The 22,879-nt window shown below is 52.2% G+C and overlaps 2 protein-coding genes across 2 annotated transcripts; one reads left to right on the top strand and one right to left on the bottom strand.

Annotated features, from left to right (window-relative positions):
- On the bottom strand, nt 1-10,993 carry LOC122544725 (cyclic AMP-responsive element-binding protein 3-like protein 4; the record flags this gene model as incomplete). Its single annotated transcript, XM_087985101.1, has 6 exons — nt 10,838-10,993; nt 6,588-6,778; nt 4,102-4,369; nt 3,561-3,688; nt 1,481-1,570; nt 1-90 (listed from the first exon to the last, which is right to left on the bottom strand). Coding segments are annotated over exons 1-6 (783 nt in total), but the record flags the coding sequence as incomplete, so codon positions are not given.
- Nucleotides 10,994-11,865: 872 nt separating this feature from the next.
- LOC122544724 (zinc transporter ZIP1-like) lies at nt 11,866-22,371 on the top strand. Its single transcript, XM_043684023.2, has 3 exons — nt 11,866-12,137; nt 13,352-13,479; nt 19,522-22,371. The coding sequence occupies exons 1-3, from the start codon at nt 11,963-11,965 to the stop codon at nt 20,197-20,199; spliced, it is 981 nt and encodes a 326-aa protein (XP_043539958.1). The 5' UTR covers nt 11,866-11,962; the 3' UTR covers nt 20,200-22,371.
- The last annotated feature ends 508 nt before the right edge of the window (nt 22,372-22,879 follow it).

The following is a 22,879-nucleotide window of genomic DNA, read 5'->3' as shown; positions in this document are numbered from 1 at the left end:
GATGTATTCCTTCTTCCTCCTGCGACTCTCTTGCGCTGACTGTTTGTTCCGGATCTTTCTCCGGACCTTCTTTAGAATCCGCTCTTCAGCCTGAGGACAGGGGGAATGAAACTGTTAGTTAGTGCCATGGTTGGATGTGGGAGAACAGTGAAGGGAAAGGGGCATTTGGGGGGGGGGGGGGGCACGTGACTGGAGCATAGAGAGAGGGGAGGGGGAAATGCTGACATGGTGAGGGACGGAGGAGAAGAGAGTGAGGGAGGGGACGAAGGGCATGTGGTGGGAGGTATAGGAGGGGGTATTGGAAGTGAGGCGAAACAGGGTTGAGAGGGTGAGAGAGGGAGTGAGAGGGTGGAAGGCAGAGCGCAGAGACAGAGGGGGAAGTTAGAGGGCATATGTGGGATTGGGGGGAGGGGGGAGACGGAGGGGGGGAGACGGAGGGGGGGAGACGGAGGGGGGGAGACGGAGGGGGGGAGACGGAGGGGGGGGGGATGTGGGGTCGGTAGGGAGTGGGAGACGGAGAGGGGGCGGATGTGGGGTTGGGAGGAGGGGGAAATGGAGGGGTGAGGTGTGGAGCGGGGGGGGGAAGGTTCTAGAGTTGACTTTACCAACACCACCCCTCTTCCCAATGCCACCCCCATCCCGTGCTCACTCCTGAGAATTTCTTTAATCCTCACCCATGTTGTCCTCAGCGCACTGGCCAATCAGCCTGTCATCTCTGTCCTAGCTCTCTGTAGGAGCAATTCACCTCCTGCTCATTTCCCAGTGGCCTTGCACATTTCAGAATGTGCACTCCACATCCTTATCTTTCCCTCTATCCCCTCCCCCTTTTCCAATACCTAAGCCCCGCATCCTCCAGCTCTGCACCGCACCCCCCCCAGTGGGCAGACTGCCTCCCTTGTGATTCTGTCTGAACCTCTCGCGAACGTCAGCACCTCGGTCACAATCACCTCTCACTCTGAGCACTCCAAGGAGAACACTCCCAGCTTCTCCCATCCCGATACTGGCTTGAAATCCCTCAATCCGGTAACTGTTCTTGTTCGCCGGGGTCACTGGACATTTCCGAGATTTGGCAGGTGGGACAGAGGGTTTCTTCACGAGTTGGTGGGAATATGGAATTCCGAACACAAACCAATCAGCCCTGTTACAGACGGGCTGAACAGCCTCCTTGGGCACCGACGGTGTCTGTTTGTATTGTTCAGCACAACCTTCTTAAAGTGGACATTGGGACCTTATACAAACTGCTCTCTCCCGGTCCTCCTGCGCCCACTCTGGTTATCCCACATCCTTTCTCAGCATACCTCCAACATCGCTTCACCGTTAGCGAGCAGCCCTCAGCTACCTGGCATTTCCTCCTTGGACTCCCCAACCACTGTCACCTCTTTCTGCTCCCCTCTCACTCTCGAATATTTAAAGCTGGTGTTACCCAGTTCCTGCCAGCCCTGATGCTGCCTGTGGATTTCAGAAAGGAATGGCAGCTTACCTTGGTCAGGGGTAGGTTACTGGGCAGCACGATACCCTCCTGAGTGAGCAGTCGCTTCTCCTCCTCGGTCAGTATCAGATCAGGGTAAGGCTGGGAAAGGACAGAAGATCAGGCAATCAGGCCTGTTACTGGCTACGTCCGATCCCACAGATCAGGGGGTCACCCTGTTACTGGATACGTCCGATCCCACAGATCAGGGGATCAGCCCTGTTACTGGCTACGTCTGATCCCACAGATCAGGGGGTCAGCCCTGTTACTGGCTACGTCCGATCCCACAGATCAGGGGGTCAGCCCTGTTACTGGCTACGTCCGATCCCACAGATCAGGGGATCAGGCCTGTTACTGGCTACGTCCGATCCCACAGATCAGGGGGTCAGGCCTGTTAATGGCTACGTCCGATCCCACAGATCAGGGGGTCAGCCCTGTTACTGGATACGTCCGATCCCACAGATCAGGGGATCAGGCCTGTTACTGGCTACGTCCGATCCCACAGATCAGGGGATCAGGCCTGTTACTGGCTACGTCCGATCCCACAGATCAGGGGGTCAGCCCTGTTACTGGCTACGTCCGATCCCACAGATCAGGGGGTCACCCTGTTACTGGCTACGTCCGATCCCACAGATCAGGGGGTCAGCCCTGTTACTGGCTACGTCCGATCCCACAGATCAGGGGGTCACCCTGTTACTGGCTACGTCCGATCCCACAGATCAGGGGGTCAGCCCTGTTACTGGCTATGTCCGATCCCACAGATCAGGGGGTCAGCCCTGTTACTGGCTACGTCCGATCCCACAGATCAGGGGGTCACCCTGTTACTGGCTACGTCCGATCCCACAGATCAGGGGATCAGCCCTGTTACTGGCTACGTCCGATCCCACAGATCAGGGGGTCAGCCCTGTTACTGGATACGTCCGATCCCACAGATCAGGGGGTCAGCCCTGTTACTGGCTACGTCCGATCCCACAGATCAGGGGGTCAGCCCTGTTACTGGCTACGTCCGATCCCACAGATCAGGGGGTCAGCCCTGTTACTGGCTACGTCCGATCCCACAGATCAGGGGGTCAGCCCTGTTACTGGCTACGTCCGATCCCACAGATCAGGGGATCAGCCCTGTTACTGGCTACGTCCGATCCCACAGATCAGGGGGTCAGCCCTGTTACTGGCTACGTCCGATCCCACAGTGAATCCTGGCCTGAAAGATCATAACTTCAAATTTTTCACTTTGATTCCTGTGGTGGTCATTTACTGAATGTCTTCACCAGAGGCTGATGTACTTTTAACAACGAAACATAAAATAAATACAAAAAAAGACAAAAACAATTGAAAACACCTTATTACACAAAAGAAAACTAATTCATTTTTTTTAATGCACAGATCAACCTTAAAGACACACAAACCCTCAGGGATAGGTCAGAGGGCACGCCTCCTGAAGGGGCTGCCTCTCACTGGGTACGGGGTCCCCCTCCCCCTCCTGAAGGGGCTGCCTCTCACTGGGTACGGGGTCCCCCTCCCCAAGGGGCTGCCTCTCACTGGGTACGGGGTCCCCCTCCCCCTCCTGAAGGGGCTGCCTCTCACTGGGTACAGGGTCCCCCTCCCCCTCCCCCTCCTGAAGGGGCTGCCTCTCACTGGCTACGGGGTCCCCTTCCCCCTCCTGAAGGGGCTGCCTCTCACTGGGTACGGGGTCCCCCTCCCCCTCCTGAAGGGGCTGCCTCTCACTGGGTACAGGGTCCCCCTCCCCCTCCTGAAGGGGCTGCCTCTCACTGGGTACGGGGTCCCCCTCCCCCTCCTGAAGGGGCTGCCTCTCACTGGGTACGGGGTCCCCCTCCCCCTCCTGAAGGGGCTGCCTCTCACTGGGTACGGGGTCCCCCTCCCCCTCCTGAAGGGGCTGCCTCTCACTGGGTATGGGGTCCCCCTCCCCCTCCTGAAGGGGCTGCCTCTGACTGGGATATGGGGTTCCACCCCCCTTTACTGAGTAGACAGTGGGTGATGTTGCCGACAGATGGATAGGTGGTGTGGAAACGCCGGTTCCCGGATGGTCTCTTGCTGCTATATTTTATTTTGGGGAGTGCCTTGTCCTACCTACCATGAGGCAGTCAGCAGTTTCATTGTCACTGTCTGTCACACTGAGTGGTCTTTTCACACAGCCTGTCAGATCAGTCGCACTGTCCACAATACAGGCCTCTGGGAGCAGCATTGCTGTATTCCATCCCCCTGTAACACGGAACAACACGGTCACTACAACCCCATCCCCCGCCCCGGGGTCCCAGCCCCTACTGCCCCCACCTCCGCCCCGAGACCCCACCCCTACCCACTCATCCACCCACCCACAGAGACCCCACCCCAGGGTCCCAGCCCCTCTGCCCCCCAGCAACACTGCCACAGGACCCCAGCCCCCCCCTCTCCTCCCCCCAGCGAACCAGCCCCAGGGTCCCAGCCCCTTCCCTCCCCCCCCCCCCGCCCAGCGTTTCCCCTCCCCACCAGGATCCCAGCCCCTTCCCCCCAGCGTCCCAACCCCCCCCGGGATCCCAGCCCCTTCCCCCAGTGAGTCTGGCCCGGGTTCCCACTCTCCCCCTCACCCTGCCTACCCTGGGCTCCTGCCCCTACCCGTCCCTGGTATCACTGACCGAGCTCAATGGAGACCAGGTCACCGTGGCTGGCTGCTCCCTGGGTTTTGATGTTGCTGACTCCATATACAAGCTGGTAGAGCATGCTTTGCCCTGTCCCAGTGTCAGGTCCCTGCTCACTTGGCTGAGGTGTCTCTGGACGGTGGTCATCTGAAATTCCACTGTCAGTCTCTGAAGCTGCTTCGAGGGTGTTCATTGAGCTGCTCAGAACCTCATTGGGATTAATCATTGTCTGGAACACTTCTTCGGATTCACTCTCGTTCAGACCCTGCCGAGCGAAAGAGAGAGAGAAAGAAAGAAAGAGAGAGAGAGACAACGAAGATTTCAAAGAGATGTTAATCAATTTAGAGTCAAAGTCATAGAGATATACAGCATGGAAACAGACCCTTCGGTCCAACCCGTCCATGCCGACCAGATATCCCAACCCAATCTAATCCCACCTAGCAGCACCCAGCCCATATCCCTCCAAACCCTTCCTATTCATATACCCATCCAAATGCCTCTTAAATTATGCAATACTTATACAATTAATGGGACGGCCCTGTGTAGTGTTGTAAAACATGAAACCTAAGGGGTCAGGTACATAATTCTTTTAAATTTGCATCACAGGTAGACAGGATGGTTAAGGAGCGTTCAGCATGCTTGCCTTCATTGCTCAGTCCTTTGGGTATAGGAGTTGGGGAAGTCATGTTGAAGTTGTACAGGACAATGGGGAGGCCTCTTCTGGAATGCTGTGTCCATTCTGATTTTATAGGAAGGATATTATTGAACTGGAGAGGGGTCAGAAAAGACTTACTAGGATGTTGCCGGGAATTGAGGGTTTGAGATATAAAAATAGACTGGAAAGGCTGAGAGTGTTTTTTAAAAACTGGAGTGTAGGAGGTTGAGGGGTGACCTTATTGATATTTATAAAATCAGAGGGGCATAGATAAGGTGAATGGCAGGTATCTTTCCCCTCAGGCAGGGGAGAGGTGTAAAACCAGGGGACATAGTTTTAAGGTAAGAGGAGAAAGATTGCTAAAGCATATGAGGGGTGATGTTTTTACAGAGTGGTTCGTGTATGGAATGAACTGCCAGAGGAAGTAGTGAATGCAGGTACAGTTACAACGTTTAAAATAATTTGGACAAGTTTATGAATAAGAAATGTTTGGAGGGACATGGGTCAAACGCAGGCAGGTGGGACTAGTTTAGTTTGGGAAACCTGCTCAGCATGGACTGGCTGCCAGCTGAAAGGGCTTTGCCTGATGAACTGCTTTTGCCCGAAACGTCGATTTTCCTGCTCCTCGGATGCTGCCTGACCTGTTGTGCTTTTCCAGCACCACTCTGATCTAAACTCTGGTTTCCAGCATCTGCAGTCCTTGCTTTTGCCTGGCTGGACCAAGGGTCTGTTTCCATGCTCTGTGACAACAGCAGCATTGATATAGCTGCTTGGCTGGAGTAAAACCTCCCGAGACACTGCACCGTGGCAGTAATCAAACAGCAAGTGACTCATGGTCTGGGCTGGGAGCTCAACAGCAGCTCAGAGATCAGCCAAAGATTTCGCAGCCATTCAGTACCCCCCCCCCGAGCTTGCTCCACCAGAGAACAAGATCACAGGTGATCTGGTTGTGTTCTCATCTCCACTTTCCCACCTCTCCCCCACAATACTCTCTGACCCCTTTATTCATCAAGAATCAATCTACCTCTGCCTTTAAAACTACTGAATGATCCCTGTCCACCCCCCACACCCGGTCCTCCAACCCTCTGGGAAAGGGGAGTTCTAGAAACTCAAGCTCCTCAAAGAGAAAATGATGTGCTTCTCTCTATCCTAAACCCTGCTGGAAGCAGGAGATCCACCAGGGCCCTAACTCAAAGCCACCTCTTATTTTTAATCTGTCTCCTCTCATCTTGGTTAGCCCTTTGTTGGGGAACATCCTTTCAGCACGTACCCCTCCTGCCCACACACACAGTCCAGTCCCTTCAGGATCCTACATGGTCTCAATTAAATCATCTCTCATTCTTCACAACCCCATTGGACACACACTAGACTGCTCAACGCCTCCTCTGAAGATGACCTCCTCAATGCTGAACGATATCCTCAATTACAACGATATCCTTTGTTAAATAACACACAAATTATCAGCAGCGTTAGGTCATTCAGCTCCACCGTTCAATAACATCACGGCTGATCTGTGTTTTGAATTCCAAATTTCCATCTAACCCCCAGGCACCACTGATTCCTTTGCCTGCATGATCAGGAGATCAATCCTGTACAACGACAGCAATACACCTCTTCCTGTTGATTTCATTCCCCTTGTAATAAACTACAACACTCCATTTCCCTCAGAATCACTAACTGAAAAGGGGAGGAGGGAACTCAAGAGCCAGAATGTACCACACTAATCGAAGCCAGCCACTACACTGGGGAGTTGGGGTCTGTACACCACTGTTTTCAGGCTCTCACTGTTGAGGAATTCTGGCATGTGCGTGTGTGTATGCAGTTGTACCTCCACTGAGCCACTCACAGGGGCTGTAGGAAGTGTCCACTCCTCCAGAACCTTTTCCGAAGTGGTGTCATTATCTTCCTGACCAGGATACAAGCTGTTTGAGGCAGAATATCCACTTTCCAGGAATACACTGTCTGGCTGATAGTAAACACCCAGGAGCTCCTCATTGCCTGCATTCATTCTTCTCAAACCTGGAACCAGGCAATAATCAATACTTGAGGCTTCCAGCATCCCCATCAAACTCTCCCAGGGACAGGGACAGCACGGGGTTAGATACAGAGTACAGCTCCCTCTACACTGTCCCCATCAAACTCTCCCAGGGACAGGGACAGCACGGGGTTAGATACAGAGTACAGCTCCCTCTACACTGTCCCCATCAAACTCTCCCAGGGACAGGGACAGGGACAGCACGGGGTTAGATACAGAGTACAGCTCCCTCTACACTGTCCCCATCAAACTCTCCCAGGGACAGGGACAGGGACAGCACAGGGTTAGATACAGAGTAAAGCTTCCTCTACACTGTCCCCCCATCAAACTCTCCCAGGGACAGGGACAGGGACAGCACAGGGTTAGATACAGAGTACAGCTCCCTCTACACTGTTCCCCCATCAAACTCTCCCAGGGACAGGGACAGGGACAGCACAGGGTTAGATATAGAGTACAGCTCCCTCTACACTGTTCCCCACCAAACACTCCCAGGGACAGGGACAGCACAGGGTTAGATACAGAGTACAGCTCCCTCTACACTGTCCCCCCCCATCAAACACTCCCAGGGACAGGGACAGGGACAGCACGGGGTTAGATACAGGGTAAAGCTCCCTCTACACTGTCCCCCCCATCAAACACTCCCAGGGACAGGGACAGCACGGGGTTAGATACAGAGTAAAGCTCCCTCTACACTGTCCCCCCATCAAACCCTCCCAGGGACAGGGACAGCACGGGGTTAGATACAGAGTAAAGCTCCCTCTACACTGTCCCCCCATCAAACACTCCCAGGGACAGGGACAGCACGGGGTTAGATACAGAGTAAAGCTCCCTCTACACTGTCCCCCCCATCAAACTCTCCCAGGGACAGGGACAGCACGGGGTTAGATACAGAGTAAAGCTCCCTCTACACTGTCCCCCCATCAAACACTCCCAGGGACAGGGACAGGGACAGCACAGGGTTAGATACAGAGTAAAGCTTCCTCTACACTGTCCCCCCATCAAACTCTCCCAGGGACAGGGACAGGGACAGCACAGGGTTAGATACAGAGTACAGCTCCCTCTACACTGTTCCCCCATCAAACTCTCCCAGGGACAGGGACAGGGACAGCACAGGGTTAGATATAGAGTACAGCTCCCTCTACACTGTTCCCCATTAAACACTCCCAGGGACAGGGACAGCACGGGGTTAGATACAGAGTAAAGCTGCCTCTACACTGTTCCCCATCAAACTCTCCCAGGGACATGGACAGCACGGGGTTAGATACAGAGTAAAGCTCCCTCTACACTGTCCCCCATCAAACTCTCCCAGGGACAGGGACAGGGACAGCACAGGGTTAGATACAGAGTACAGCTCCCTCTACACTGTTCCCCATTAAACACTCCCAGGACAGGGACAGCACAGGGTTAGATACAGTGTAAAGCTCCCTCTACACTGTCCCCCATCAAACACTCCCAGGGACAGGGACAGCACAGGGTTAGATACAGAGTAAAGCTCCCTCTACACTGTCCCCCCATCAAACTCTCCCAAGGACAGGGACAGGGACAGCACAGGGTTAGATACAGAGTAAAGCTCCCTCTACACTGTCCCCCATTAAACACTCCCAGGACAGGGACAGCACGGGGTTAGATACAGTGTAAAGCTCCCTCTACACTGTCCCCCATCAAACACTCCCAGGGACAGGGACAGCACAGGGTTAGATATAGAGTACAGCTCCCTCTACACTGTCCCCCATCAAACTCTCCCAGGGATAGGGACAGCACAGGGTTAGATACAGAGTACAGCTCCCTCTACACTGTTCCCCCATCAAACACTCCCAGGGACAGAGACAGAATGGGGTTAGATACAGAGTAAAGCTCCCTCTACACTGTCCCCCATCAAACACTCCCAGGACAGGGACAGCACGGGGTTAGATACAGAGTAAAGCTCCTTCTACACTGTCCCCCATCAAACACTCCCAGGACAGGGACAGCACGGGGTTAGATACAGAGTAAAGCTCCCTCTACACTGTTCCCCCATCAAACATTCCCAGGGACAGGGACAGAACGGGGTTAGATACAGAGTAAAGCTCCCTCTACACTGTTCCCCCATCAAACTCTCCCAGGGACAGAGACAGCACAGGGTTAGATACAGAGTAAAACTCCCTCTACACTGTCCCCCCATCAAACACTCCCAGGGACAGGGACAGGGACAGAACGGGGTTAGATACATAGTACAGCTCCCTCTACACTGTTCCCCCATCAAACACTCCCAGGGACAGAGACAGCACGGGGTTAGATACAGAGTAAAGCTCCCACTACACTGTCCCCCCATCAAACACTCCCAGGGACAGGGACAGAACGGGGTTAGATACAGAGTAAAGCTCCCTCTACACTGTCCCCCCCATCAAACACTCCCAGGGACAGGGACAGAACGGGGTTAGATACAGAGTAAAGCTCCCTCTACACTGTCCCCCCATCAAACACTCCCAGGGACAGAGACAGCATGGAGTTAGATACAGAGTAAAGCTCCCTCTACACTGTCCCCCATCAAACACTCCCAGGGACAGAGAGAGCACAGGGTTAGATACAGAGTAAAGCTCCCTCTACACTGTCCCCCCCATCAAACACTCCCAGGGACAGAGACAGCACAGGGTTAGATACAGAGTAAAGCTCCCACTACACTGTCCCCCCATCAAACACTCCCAGGGACAGGGACAGAACGGGGTTAGATACAGAGTAAAGCTCCCTCTACACTGTCCATCCATCAAACACTCCCAGGGACAGGGACAGCACGGGGTTAGATACAGAGTAAAGCTCCCTCTACACTGTCCCCCCCATCAAACTCTCCCAGGGACAGGGACAGCACGGGGTTAGATACAGAGTAAAGCTGCCTCTACACTGTCCCCCCATCAAACACTCCCAGGACAGGGACAGCACGGGGTTAGATACAGAGTAAAGCTCCCTCTACACTGTCCCCCCTATCAAACACTCCCAGGGACAGAGACAGCATGGGGTTAGATACAGAGTAAAGCTCCCTCTACACTGTCCCCCATCAAACACTCCCAGGGACAGAGAGAGCACAGGGTTAGATACAGAGTACAGCTCCCTCTACACTGTCCCCCCCATCAAACACTCCCAGGGACAGGGACAGCACGGGGTTAGATACAGAGTAAAGCTGCCTCTACACTGTCCCCCCATCAAACACTCCCAGGGACAGAGACAGCACGGGGTTAGATACAGAGTAAAGCTCCCTCTACACTGTCCCCATCAAACACTCCCAGGACAGGGACAACATGAGGTTAGATACAGAGTAAAGCTCCCTCTACACTGTCCCCCCCATCAAACACTCCCAGGACAGGGACAGCACAGGGTTAGATACAGAGTAAAGCTCCCACTACACTGTCCCCCCCATCAAACACTCCCAGGGACAGGGACAGAACGGGGTTAGATACAGAGTAAGGCTCCCTCTACACTGTCCCCATCAAACACTCCCAGGACAGGGACAGCACGGGGTTAGATACAGAGTAAAGCTCCCACTACACTGTCCCCATCAAACACTCCCAGGACAGGGACAGCACGGGGTTAGATACAGAGTAAGGCTCCCTCTACACTGTCCCCATCAAACACTCCCAGGGACAGGGACAGAACGGGGTTAGATACAGAGTAAGGCTCCCTCTACACTGTCCCCACATCAAACACTCCCTGGGACAGGGACAGCACGGGGTTAGATACAGAGTAAAGCTCCCACTACACTGTCCCCATCAAACACTCCCAGGACAGGGACAGCACGGGGTTAGATACAGAGTAAGGCTCCCTCTACACTGTCCCCACATCAAACACTCCCAGGGACAGTGTAGAGGGAGCTTTACTCTGTATCTAACCCTGTGCTGTCCCTGTCCCTGGGAGTGTTTGATGGGGACAGTGTAGAGGGAGCTTTACTCTGTATCTAACCCCGTGCTGTCCCTGTCCTAGGGGTGGGTGATGGGGGGGGGGATAGTGTAGAGGGAGCTTTACAAGTCCCATACACACACACACAGAGACAGAGAGTGTGGGCCTGCACTGACCTGGGGAGCCGGGCATAGACGGTGCAGGGCCCCGCACGGTTCAGGATGTGGACATCCTGGTGTAGGCCCTACCCCCCTCCTCCTCCTTGTCCAACCAGGGAGTCACTGCCCATAGCTACGCTCAGGTACACCCATCCGTCTGTGCATTGTCAGAGCGCCCTGCTCCTCCTCCTCCTCCCCCCCCCAGCTGCCCCGAGGGTGACAACTCACCACCACCTCCATTACTGCGCATGCCCACCCGCACGCCGAACCCCAACGCTTTCGCTGATTGTGTCACCGCCGCGGCAGGCACCACCTCCAACCCACCCCTATTGGTCCGCGCGGACGCCAATCACATACTCCCCGCCCCACTCGCCTCAGGTGCAACCCACCTCCCTCCGATTGGTCTATTAGCACGCCAATCACCTAACAACACGTTCTTCCCCCTCCACTCACTGGGTGGGGCATCACCGCGGCAGGTACCACCCGCCTCCCTTGTGCGTCCCCTTCCACTGATTGGGTTACCGCTTCGCGGTGGGGACAGCGCCTCCGGCCGATTGGTCCGATCGCACGCTCATCACCCAAACCTCGCGGCTTTCATTGATTGGCACATCGTGGAGGCAGGGGCCATTACCACATCTTTCCGATTGTTCGATCCGCACGCCAATGATCTGGCCCCGCCCCTGTCCTGCCCATTAGGTGACGCCTATGACAGGCACTTTTGTCTTCTATTGAATAACCCAAACATCAATCAGAGATCCGGCTGTCGGATTGGACTATCTCCATGCCAATGACCAATCACCTAACACCCCGACAGAGATTGGGCGGTGTCCATATGCGCCCCGCCCATACGCCACGCCGTTGGGTGATCCTCGCACCGTAACCCCGCCTTCTGACTCCCCCTCTCCCAATTGGGCTGTTCAGGGTCAATCATACTGACGTCACCATCGTTGATTGGGCACCGGGCTGTCAATCACCCCGGCCCCGGTCGCTGATTGGCTGGGAATGGTGTCAGGCCGGGGTTTGCCGTTCCAGCCCTAGCGGGAGGCGACTGAGGGGAAGAGGACCCGGGGCTGGCACCGGCCCTGTCCGTTCCTATTGCATTCCGGTCCCGCTGGAGGATTCCCCACCGCCGTGCCTGGGCCGATGGGGGGAGTCGGACCTGGGAAGGAGCCGCTGGAGCCGGGCCTGCTCCAGGCCATGAGCCCGAGCCTGGAGGTGAAGGTGGTCTCCCTGTTCCTCCTCTTGCTGCTGACCGCCCTCAGCGGCCTGCTGCCCCTCTGCGTGTTCCGGAGAGCGGCTGGAGGATCCGGGAGCGCGGGTAAGAGCGGCCGGTTACAATCCCAACTCTCCCCCCCCCCCCACCCCCCAACTCTCCCCCCCCCCACCCCCCAACTCTCCCCCCCCCCCACCCCCCAACTCTCCCCCCCCCCCCACCCCCCAACTCTTCCCCCCCCACCCCCCAACTCTCCCCCCCCACCCCCCAACTCCCCCCCACCCCCCCCACACCCAACCCACATCCAACCCCCCCCACCCCCCACTCCCCCCCATCCCCCACTCCCCCCCCCACCCCCAAACTCTCCCCCACCCCCAAACTCTCCCCCCCACCCCCAAACTCTCCCACCCCCACCCCCAAACTCTTCCCCCCCACCCCCAAACTCTTCCCCCCCCACCCCCAAACTCTCCCCCCCACCCCCCAAACTCTCCCCCCCCACCCCCCAAACTCTCCCCCCCACCCCCAAACTCTCCCCCCCACCCCCAAACTCCCCCTCCCCCAAACCCACATCCAACCCCCCATCCCCCACCCACCCAAACCCCCCTACCCCCTCAACTCCCCCCAAACTCCCCCCCCCACTCACCCAAACCCACCACCCAAACCCACTCTCCACTCTCCCCAAACCTCCTCCCACCCCCAAACCATGTTCGGAGGGAGGGGAAAGGGTGGTAGATGGCCCTCCCTGGGTGTTGTGGGTTGAGTGAGAGAGGGGAGGGAGAGGAGGTAGATGGACCCTCCCTGGGTGTTGTGGGGGGAGTGAGAGAGGGGAGGGTGAGGGGGTAGATGGACCCTCCCTGGGTGTTGTGGGGGGAGTGAGAGAGGGGAGGGTGAGGGGGTAGATGGACCCTCCCTGGGCGTTGTGGGGGGAGTGAGAGAGGGGAGGGTGAGGGGATAGATGGACCCTCCCTGGGCGTTGTGGGGGGAGTGAGAGAGGGGAGGGTGAGGGGGTAGATGGACCCCCCCTGGGCGTTGTGGGGGGAGTGAGAGAGGGGAGGGTGAGGGGGTAGATGGACCCCCCCTCTGGGCAGGAAGGTGCTGAGGGAACAAACATATTCGACTTTTGAGAGATGATCTGGTCACTGTGGCCTTCACTTTGTACCAAGACACTGGGGGGCTGTTATCCTCAATAACTTTGTGACTCTCTTAACTCACTCCTTGCCCCCCCCCCCCCCAAGAGTTTTAATTCAGCCACGTGTTGATGAGATTTCACTCTTAAAACATCTAACATTCATTGAAGACTGTGAATCCTTCTTTGATAGGTCAGCGGCGAATTCTTAGTCTCCTCAGCTGCTTGGCGGGTGGTGTATTCCTAGCCACGTGTCTGTTGGATTTGCTTCCAGATTTCCTGTCTGACATGGCTGCAGTGCTGGACAAGATGAAAATTACAGTGAGTGCCATTTAAACTAATCCAGGCCTCAGGTATCATAAATCTGTCAATCATCTACACGTTCACCGTATACAAACCTGAGAGTTTGATACCACAGAACATTGTGAATTAGGGCTAAATCCGCATGGCACACTCTCTCGAGGAGGTAATGCCCTATAAATCTGTTAGAATTGTTTGAGCCAGTGGATGTGATCTATTTGGGTTTCCAGAAGGCCTTTGATGAGGTGCTGCACAGGAGGCTGCTAAGTTAGATAAGACCACATGGTGTAGGGTCAAAGTATGGTATGGGCGGAGAATTGGCTGACTTGCAGAAAGCAGAGTTGGGATAAACGAGTTTATACATTAATGATCTAGACGAAGGAACTGAAGGCATTGTTGCTAAATTTGCACATGACGCAAAGATAGAGGGACAGTTTTGAGGAAGCAAGAGGATGCAGAGAGACTTGAACAGGCTAGGGGAGTGGCAGATGGCATACAATGTGGGAGATGTGTGGTTTTGCACTTTGATAGGGCAAATAGACGCATAGACTATTTTCCATACAGGGAAAGTCTTCTGAAATCTGAAGCACAAAGGGACTTAAGGAGTCTTAGTTCAGGGTTCTCTTATTGTTAACAGGCGGATTCAGTTGGTAGTTCGAAAGGCAAGTGTAATGTTAGCATCCATTTTGAGAGGGCTAGAATACAAGAGCAGAGATATACAGCCTCAGCAATACAAGGCACTGGTCGCACCATGTTTGGAATATTGTGAACAGTTTTGAGCTCCGTATCTAAGGAGGGATATGCTGGTTTTGATGTGGGGGGGGGTTCAGTGGAGATTTGTAAGAATGATCCCAGGGATGAAGGGCTAGTCATAGTGGTGGAAGTCTCTAGTCTATTCTCGAGGGAGTTGAGAAGGGTGATGGAGGATCTGATTGAAACTCGCAGGATCCTAAGAGGCCTGGATAGAGTGGGCGTCGGTAGTGGTTATGGTCGAGTGTGTGGTGCTGGAAAAGCACATCAGGTCAGACAGCATCCGAGGAACAGGAAAATCGACGTTTCAGGCAAAAGCCTTACAATAAGAATGAGAGGAAGATATCTGTCCAACCCAGAGGTTCCCAGCCTCATTCCTGATGGCGGGCTTTTGCCCGAAATGTCAATTCTCCTGCTCCTCAGATGCAGCCTGACCTGCTGTGCTTTTCCAGCAACACACACTCGACTCTGAGTTCCAGCATCTGCAGTCCTCACTTTTGCCTATGGATGGTGGTTATGTCTGGGGAGGGAGTATGTGGCACCACTGGTATGGTAGAGGCCTTTAGAGACCAGTGGGCACTGCAGGCCCTGGGGTATGTTGTCACCCTGGGCAACACTATTTTAATTTTAGTAAGTTTCTGTTTGGTTGTATAAGTTTCCATTTGATTCTGATACAGTGCCCCAGCAGGGACTGTTTCATCATTATTGCTTTTGAACGAGTAAAGGGAGTTTTACTCTGTTTAATCCCCCTGCTGTTCCTGTCCCGGGAGTATTTGATGTGGATGATGTCAAGGGAACTTTAATTTCAGTTTGTTTTCATCAGAGAGAGCTTTGCTTTTCATTTTTGTTTTCTGCATTTAAAAAATGCGGTTGGGGGGGTGGAGCGGGGGAGGTTGGGATATCTGGTTGGCATGGACGAGTTGGAACTGAAGGGTCTGTTTCAGTGCTGCACGCCTCTAACTCTTTACTCTGTTTGTTTTTCAGTTCAAAAGAGAAGGGTGTATGTGGAGATGATGGTTCCACTAGTAGGAGAGACTAGGGCCCAAGTACACAGCCTCACTGAGAGGACAACCCTTTAGAACTGAGATGAGGAGGGATTTCTTCAGCCAGGGGTTGGGGAGTCTGTGCAATTCATTGTTGCAGAGGGCTGTGGAGGGCAAGTCATTGAGGGTATTTAAGGCAGACATACACACCCTCCTGAGAAGGACTGTAATGCAGAACTTTTACCTCTTCGTTCTTTATGTTTCGAATTTACGCCTACAATTTTGTACCTAAGATGGTGCTGGAAATGGTGACTTTGTGCACTTTTCACTGTACTCCTGTACTCACGTGAGTACATGTGACAATAAACCTAACTCTAATTCTAAGTTGATTTAGGGGTGAGTAAAAAGCAAACGGATGTTGCCACAGGAGATTTCCACTACTTCTAACAGTACCACAGGAGCTTTTGTATTTCCCTGTGCAGAGGGGAACCTGATACCTTTTTTTTGTTTAGATTAGATTCCCTACAGTATGGAAACAGGCCCTTCAGCCCAACCAATCCACACCGACCCTCCGAAGAGTAACCCAACCAGACCCATTTCCCCTCTGACTAATGCACCTAACACTATGGGCAATTTAGCATGGCCAATCCACTTGACCTGCACACTTTTGGACTGTGGGAGGAAACCGGAGCACCTGGAGGAAACCCACACAGACACTGAGAGAATGTGCAAACTCCACACAGTCACTCGAGGCTGGAATCAAACCTGGGAAAGGTTGGGTCCTCTAATCCAGCTGCGCACCTCTGGTATTACACTGAGCTTGTCCACCCAGTAACGGGCAGAAGTTTCAGGGGTTGGATTTGGATGGCCGTTTGGTTGCGCTGATTGTAACCAGGCAAATGGCAACAGAAAACGCAGTCCTTCCAGTTCCACAGCAGTCTGTTCATCTGTAAGACCATGTACACGCAGCAGGGATTTCTGTCTGCAGGGATGCCATCTGCTGAGTGAGCCAGCTCTGCAGTAGCAGGATTGAAGCAGTCATTGGGGGGGTGGGGGGGAGAGCGTGGGAACGTGTTCACCCGCAGTGTTGTTTATGGCAATGCTGGATTGCTGACTATGGTGTGACTAAGGTCAGTCAGATCGAACACAGGAAATGACTGACTCACTGATGTGGTCACACTGACACGTTCTGAAGTGTTGGTACCATAAACCACTCACTGTTAGGTCTCCGTTATAAGTCACTCAACCTCCACAATCCATTTGATTCACCTCCCCCACCCCCACTCAGTCCCCCGCACCATAACTCTTCCTGTGCCCATTCAGTTACTGAGGCATTTGTGATTTCCATCATGGGTGTTTTGCCACACTCTGCTGTTGAACGCTGTGACCTATTTCTAATATAGGCTGTCAGATGGATTTCTCTGTGCTTCTCTATTGCAGTTCAGAGTTTCATCTGTTTCCGAGTTTAACTAATTCACTAATCTGCTCAAGCTCCCCCTCGACATCAAACATCATGCATTCCTCTGCTATTTGGTTTGTGGGGGGGGGGGGGGGGGGGAGCGTGGAGGGGGAGGCAACCCTTAAAAGAGCCAAGAGGGGTTTTCTTTTAACTCGGTATTGTCCCTGTCCCAGAGTGCTGAGTGGGGTCCATGTTAGCAATGGATAAAGGAACCTTTTCCTCTGAACTTTTAGAGCCTTGTTGACGGTGTCCCGGGAGCGCCTGGTGGGAATGGAGCTGAGAGGGGTAGATTTTAGTTTCCATTGTGTTTTGACCCTTTGTTGCATATTTTGATCCTTTATTGTCCCCACCCAAGAGTGGTTGGTGGAGACTGAGTGAGGAAAGCCTTTTTTTGTTTTTGTTTTTTTTCATTTTCCAGAGAGTCACTGGAATTTTATTTCAGTTTGAACGCTGGGAAAACGTTTACTTTTCTGATTTACTCTTTGTGAGCTTTACTGTTAACCCAGCACTGTCTCTGTGCCAGGAGTGTCTGATGGGGACAGTGTCAGGTGGGGCTTGACTTTTCTGTTTGTATCTCTTGTTTAAGAGTGGGAAGTGAGAGATCCAGTGGTAATGTCACTGGATGCAGCATCCAGAGGCACAGACTGACAGCCTGGGATACTAGTTCAAATCTCACTCTCAGCACTGGTGAATATGTGGGGGAATGGACAGATAGTCTTCCTGCTGGTTGCCAAGCAACTATCGTTGATTGTTGTAAAAATTAATCTGCTTCACCACCCTAACCTGCTCTGACTCCATACTCATTGCAATGATGCTGATTCTTAACGGCTCTCTGATTTGGCCAAGTAAGCTCATAGGGCAATTAGGTGATGGGAAGCCAATGCAAATAATGCCTTCATCCCATGAAGAAATAATGAAAGTATCTGGATCTTCCTGTTCCCTATATCACAGTCATGCAGCACGATAGCAGACCCTTCGGCCCAACCTGTTCATGCTGACCGCTTTCCTAAACCCAAACATATAAATAGTAAGCAGGAATTTTCAACATTGCTTCGCCTGAGGCCCACTGAAGATGTTACCTAGTAGAGTAATGAAACGTTTGGAAATGAACCTTCCAGCTCAGCGAGCAAACCTACGTCCCATTTGCCTATATTTGGTCCATGTTTCTCATAAACCCTTCCTATCCATATACCCATCCAGATGCCTCTTAAATGTTGTAATTGTATCAGCCTCCACCAGTTCCTCTGGCAGCTCATTCCATACACGTACCACCCTCTGCATGAAAAGATTGCTCCTCTGGTCCCTTTTAAATCTTTCCCCTCTCACCTTAAACCTATGCCATCCAATTTTGGACTCATCTACCCTGGGGAAAAGACCTTGGCTATTCACCTTATCCATGCCCCTCATGATTTCATAAACCTTTTGTAAGGTCACCCCTCAGCCTTCAACACTCCAGGGAACAAAGCTCCAGTCTATCCAGCCTCTCCTTATAACTCAAACACTTCAGTTTGGTAACGTCCTTGTAAATCTTTTTGCACCATTTCCAGTTTAGTAACATCCTACCGATAGCAGGATGACCACGAATTGCATGCAGCTCTCCACATGGGGCCTTACCAGTGTCATGTACAGCTGGAACGGTGCTCGGACTAATGAAGGAAAGCGTGCCTAATGCTGCCTTCACCACCCTGTCTACCTGTGACACTTGATCAGCACTACTGTCAACCTCTCCATTTCCCCTCCACCAACTGAAGGAGAATATTTCCTACCCATTTTGAGGGGTGTGGGTGGGGAGGGGGGGGGTCGCACAGAGTCTAAGAGGCACAATGAGCTGCCTCTCCTTGGGTCAGGGGCTGGGCTCTGGCCCCTATTGGAGTTGAGAGGTTGTTGTCTTTGGGCGAGCAGATTGGGGAGGGGCAGAAGGAAAGGTTTTGCCTCCTTGGGGTTGCTAGGGATCAGTTTATCGGTGCCACAGGTCTGTGAGGAAATAGCCTGTGGTTTGTGACCATGTATCTCCCGGAAAGAGAGACTTGCACATCTTGAATTTGCACGCTGTGTCCAACTATCCCAGAAATTACTCAATATCTTCTCAGCAATTGCACAATCGCTTGTGCACCTGACTCTGAGTGGGTTTAATTTTGTTGGATTAAGAATGAGAGAGAGAGAGAGAAAGCAGTTGATACTTTGACCCCTCAGGTTTGCTCCCATTCAATAAAATCATGGCTTATCGATCTCTTCATCTCACCCAGATCTATTGATCAATCTCCTCTACCTTCTGCTCATTCTACATTCCCAGGACAGAGACAGCACGGGGTTAGATACAGAGTAAAGCTCCCTCTACATTGTCCCCCTCATCAAACCACCAGGACAGAGGCAGCATGGGGTTAGATACAGAGTAAAGCTCCCTCTGCACTGTCCCTCCATCAAACATTCCCCAGGACAGGGACAGCATGGGGTTAGATACAGAGTAAAGCTCCCTCTACACTGTCCCCCTCATCAAACTACCAGGACAGAGGCAGCATGGGGTTAGATGCAGAGTAAAGCTTCCTCTACACTGTTTTCCCCCCCCATCAAACACTCCCAGGACAGCACGGGATTAGACACAGAGTAAAGCTCCCTCTACACTGTCCCCCCATCAAACACTCCCAGGACACGGACAGCACGGGGTTAGATACAGAGTAAAGCTCCCTCTATACTATCCTGGCTTTTTATCTATAACCCATTCTGGCTCTGTCCAGTGAATCGAGCCTGGTCATATTGTACACAGAAACCTGTGGCGTTTTCTTTGCCACTGTGTTATTGTCTGTTATACTATTGGGACCATGAATGTCAGTGATTCCTGCTCCTTCATGTGCTTGTTGGATTGTGTTGCAGCTACAGTTCCCCCTGCCGCTTTTCATAGTGGTGATGGGCTTCTTCCTGGTGCTGATCATGGAGCAGATCGTGTTGGCGTGTCGCGACCAACCCAGCAACCTTGAGGAGACCCGGTCACTGCTGGGCAGGTCGCCCAGTGGGAACTTACACACTCAGCACCACTTCAGCTCGGGTGAGAGCGGAGCTCAGTGGGAAGAAGCTGGGCCCCACCTCCACGTGGACTTCAACTCCCACTCGGCCATCCGCTGCCTGGTGCTGGTGCTGGCACTGTCCCTGCACTCTGTCTTTGAGGGGCTGGCAGTGGGGCTACAGGAGGCCAGTTCCAAGGTGGTGGAGACCTGCGTTGCCCTCTCGGTCCACAAGTGTATCATCGCCTTCAGCCTGACCTTGAAACTGGTGCAGAGCCGGCTGAAGTGGACGGTGGTTGTCGGCTGTGTCATGGTCTTTGCTGTCATGTCCCCTCTGGGGGTTGGTCTGGGTATCGCTGTGACGGAGGATCCCAGCCACCAGCTGGTTCGATGTGTGCTGGAGGGAGTGGCTACGGGAACCTTTATCTACATAACCTTCATGGAAATCCTGCCTCACGAACTCAACTCCCCCCATCAACGGCTGTGCAAAGTCATCATGTTGATCCTGGGTTTTGCATTAGTCACAGGGGTCCTTTTCATTCCAGGGTAAGGGCTGTGGTTAGGATAATCTCGTCTCACCACCATCAGCTGTCACTCTGTCCAAACAACCCTTAAACTCTCCTGACAGCTCCATTTCAGTTCCCATTTACAGCATTCATTCATTCATTCATTCATTCAATGCAATCGTGGCTGAACTGTGCCCTCACTGTATCTCTGTCCCTTGGCTGCTTATCTCTCAATATCCTGGGCAAGCAAAACCTGTCCAAACTTCAAATGTGTGATCGATCTGGCCTTGTCAGCTTTTCGTCGGTGGATATGTCACACTTCTCCTCGTCCATATTTGCTTCATTCCTCCTCCACGTGATCTGTCACATTCTGCCTCCTCCCCCCTGGACTGTGTTGCCCAGCGGGGAATGTTTCTCTCCATCTACCCTATCAGTTCTTTTCCAAAACCCTCAATCTACCTTTAACCTTACACAGTGTTCTGTTTAAATTCTGGTTTCCCCTCTGGCAAGCTGATTTGATTGCCTATTTTCACACCCAGTCGAACGGATGTCAGAATTATGGTCCACCTGAGGAATCGCGGGCTGGATTTTCAAAGAGTGCCAGTTGTCTGAGCGGCTGGAGTTTGAGTGTTCAGAGGTAGTACTGAATGGAGCTGGGTGCATTTTGACTGCAGCCCCTGGGCTGACTAGTGGCATTCCCTTTTGCACAGAAGAATGACAGTCTGGCTCAGGCGAGTCCCACATCAACAGGAGGACCACAGATCAAAGCATTGAATGAAATAATGTAATGGGAGACTGTCACTGACCTGTCCTCAGAGTAGGGGGATAAGGCAGAGGGCTCTCCTTATTCTGTGAGTGAGAAATGAGCAGGCTCTTGATGAGCTCACTGCTGTCAATCATTTAAACTGAAACTGAGAATGCTGAGAGGGCCTAGTTTGAAAAGAGTTTTATTAAATGCGCTCTTCTGTGGAAAAAAAAGTTAGTTTCCTCTATTTTTGGTAAACGATGGCTTTTTAACACTTGATTACTAAAACAGATATACACTTACAGGAGCCTATATCAATTATGTGGGATTGCTTAAAACTGAGATTCTAACACCTAATAATGTGCTTTATATTCAACCTGTCCATAAACATGTTGCTGTTCTTAATCATCCACTGACCCTGGATTGGGGGGGGGAGGAAACCAGCCAGGCTTCCTGTTCCCGATTACTGTCCACTGACCCATATATTAGAGATGGGGGGGGGGGGGAAATCAGCCAGGGTTCCTGCTCCTGGTCACTGTTTGCAACTTGATGTTGACAACATCTGTCTGGCTTTTAGGTGACCTGGACAATTCTCATTATGGACTGTAAAACAGCTGCAATTGAGTGGAAATACCTATCTTTTTCACCCTCAATAAAACAACAGTGGCTTTTGGTTTCAAACTACTTGACCAATCAGCTTTACTGTCAGGCCGATGTTAGCACAGTTTCTTGTCATTTACCCTTTCTTTAAAAATTCAAATTGCGACTACAAAACTCCTATAAACCAGAAGCTATTATCCAAAAACATGTCTGTTTAAATCTCTAGATTTTAACAATAGTTCCACTGACCTTTCCTTCCACGTGCAGAGTCCTTGCTGATTTACCTGTCGAGGGCTTGACTCTCTGTCCCCGTTCTGTCTGAAAACTTTATTTCATTAATTCTTCCATATCTACCTTTTCCATTCACTGTCTGGTTCCTGGAATTGGCCTTGGAGGAGGAGGAGGAGGAGGCATGGCCCAGGTTTTCAGCCTCAGAACTGAGGAAGTAGCCTAGTGAAACCGGATTTTCCCCCCTCTCTCTCTCTCTCTCTCTCTCTCGTCTTTTCCTGCTCTTCATCCCTCCCTTCCTTCCTTCCTCACCCCTCCCTTCCTTCCCCACCCCTCCCTACCTCACCCCCCCCCCCCCCCCCCCCCCCCCCTTCAGTATGGAAGGTCCTGCTCCTTGTTTGGAGATTGGAATCCTCTGTTCCCTATTAGTTTAACTTGCCCCCTGGAATCTGAGCCTCCCGTCTATTTTTAAAACCACATGTCTAAATGTTTAAATGAACAAAGATTCAGCTTTTTGTACAGCAATACAGGCAAATATATTTAATATAGCAATTTCTGCTTTTAGTCGTGATGTCAAAGCTAGTTTTTGTATTAATGTAACAATTTTGTGTAGTTTTTCAGAAGAAATAAAAGTCTTCCGAAACTTTGTGTAGTTTTCATCTCAAGCAGACTTTGATGTAAATAAGCTCTTTGGAGGGTGTGTTTTTTGCTGAAAGGGACATATTCTGTAGAAGTCATTTTGGAGATTTTTTTATATTAAAATATCCAAACCCTTTCCCCAATAGCTTTTTATGTGCATTCAAATTGTTTGCCTCCCCCCTTACACAGAGCTGATATTCTGGTAACTTGTCTCTCTTTCTCTCTCTGCTGGTTAGGCAGCATCTGTGCGTGCAGTGAGAGACAGACAGTTAAAGTTTAAGGTTGATGATCTTGTGTCATTGAAAGGGGCTGAGTGGCCAACTCTTGCTTTCCGCTCCACGCTGTGCTTGTGATGAGCATGAGGTGCAACAGGACAAACACGAGAACCAGAGCCCAATGTGTGAGGGTAGCTGCGGTCACTGGAAGGAACAAGGGAAAACCAAACAGATGGATTCAGCTTGCAAGCAAGATGTCTAGGAATGGACTACGGGTAAGTTCTCAGCATCAAGCCG

The sequence above is a fragment of the Chiloscyllium plagiosum genome, unplaced genomic scaffold (assembly GCF_037043375.1).
Source record: "Chiloscyllium plagiosum isolate Xiang-an unplaced genomic scaffold, Cpla_swu_hap1 HiC_scaffold_50, whole genome shotgun sequence".
Taxonomy (NCBI): Eukaryota; Metazoa; Chordata; class Chondrichthyes; order Orectolobiformes; family Hemiscylliidae; genus Chiloscyllium; species Chiloscyllium plagiosum.
The sequence above is the reverse complement of the archived record's forward strand: the minus strand, read 5'-3'. Positions and strand labels throughout refer to the sequence as shown.

Coding starts and splice junctions, on each gene's coding strand:
- LOC122544724 (XM_043684023.2), top strand. CDS start 11,963: ATGGGGGGAGTCGGACCTGGGAAGGAGCCGCTGGAGCCGGGCCTGCTC. Junction 12,138..13,351: donor TGGAGGATCCGGGAGCGCGG/GTAAGAGCGGCC, acceptor CTTCTTTGATAG/GTCAGCGGCGAATTCTTAGT. Junction 13,480..19,521: donor TGGACAAGATGAAAATTACA/GTGAGTGCCATT, acceptor ATTGTGTTGCAG/CTACAGTTCCCCCTGCCGCT.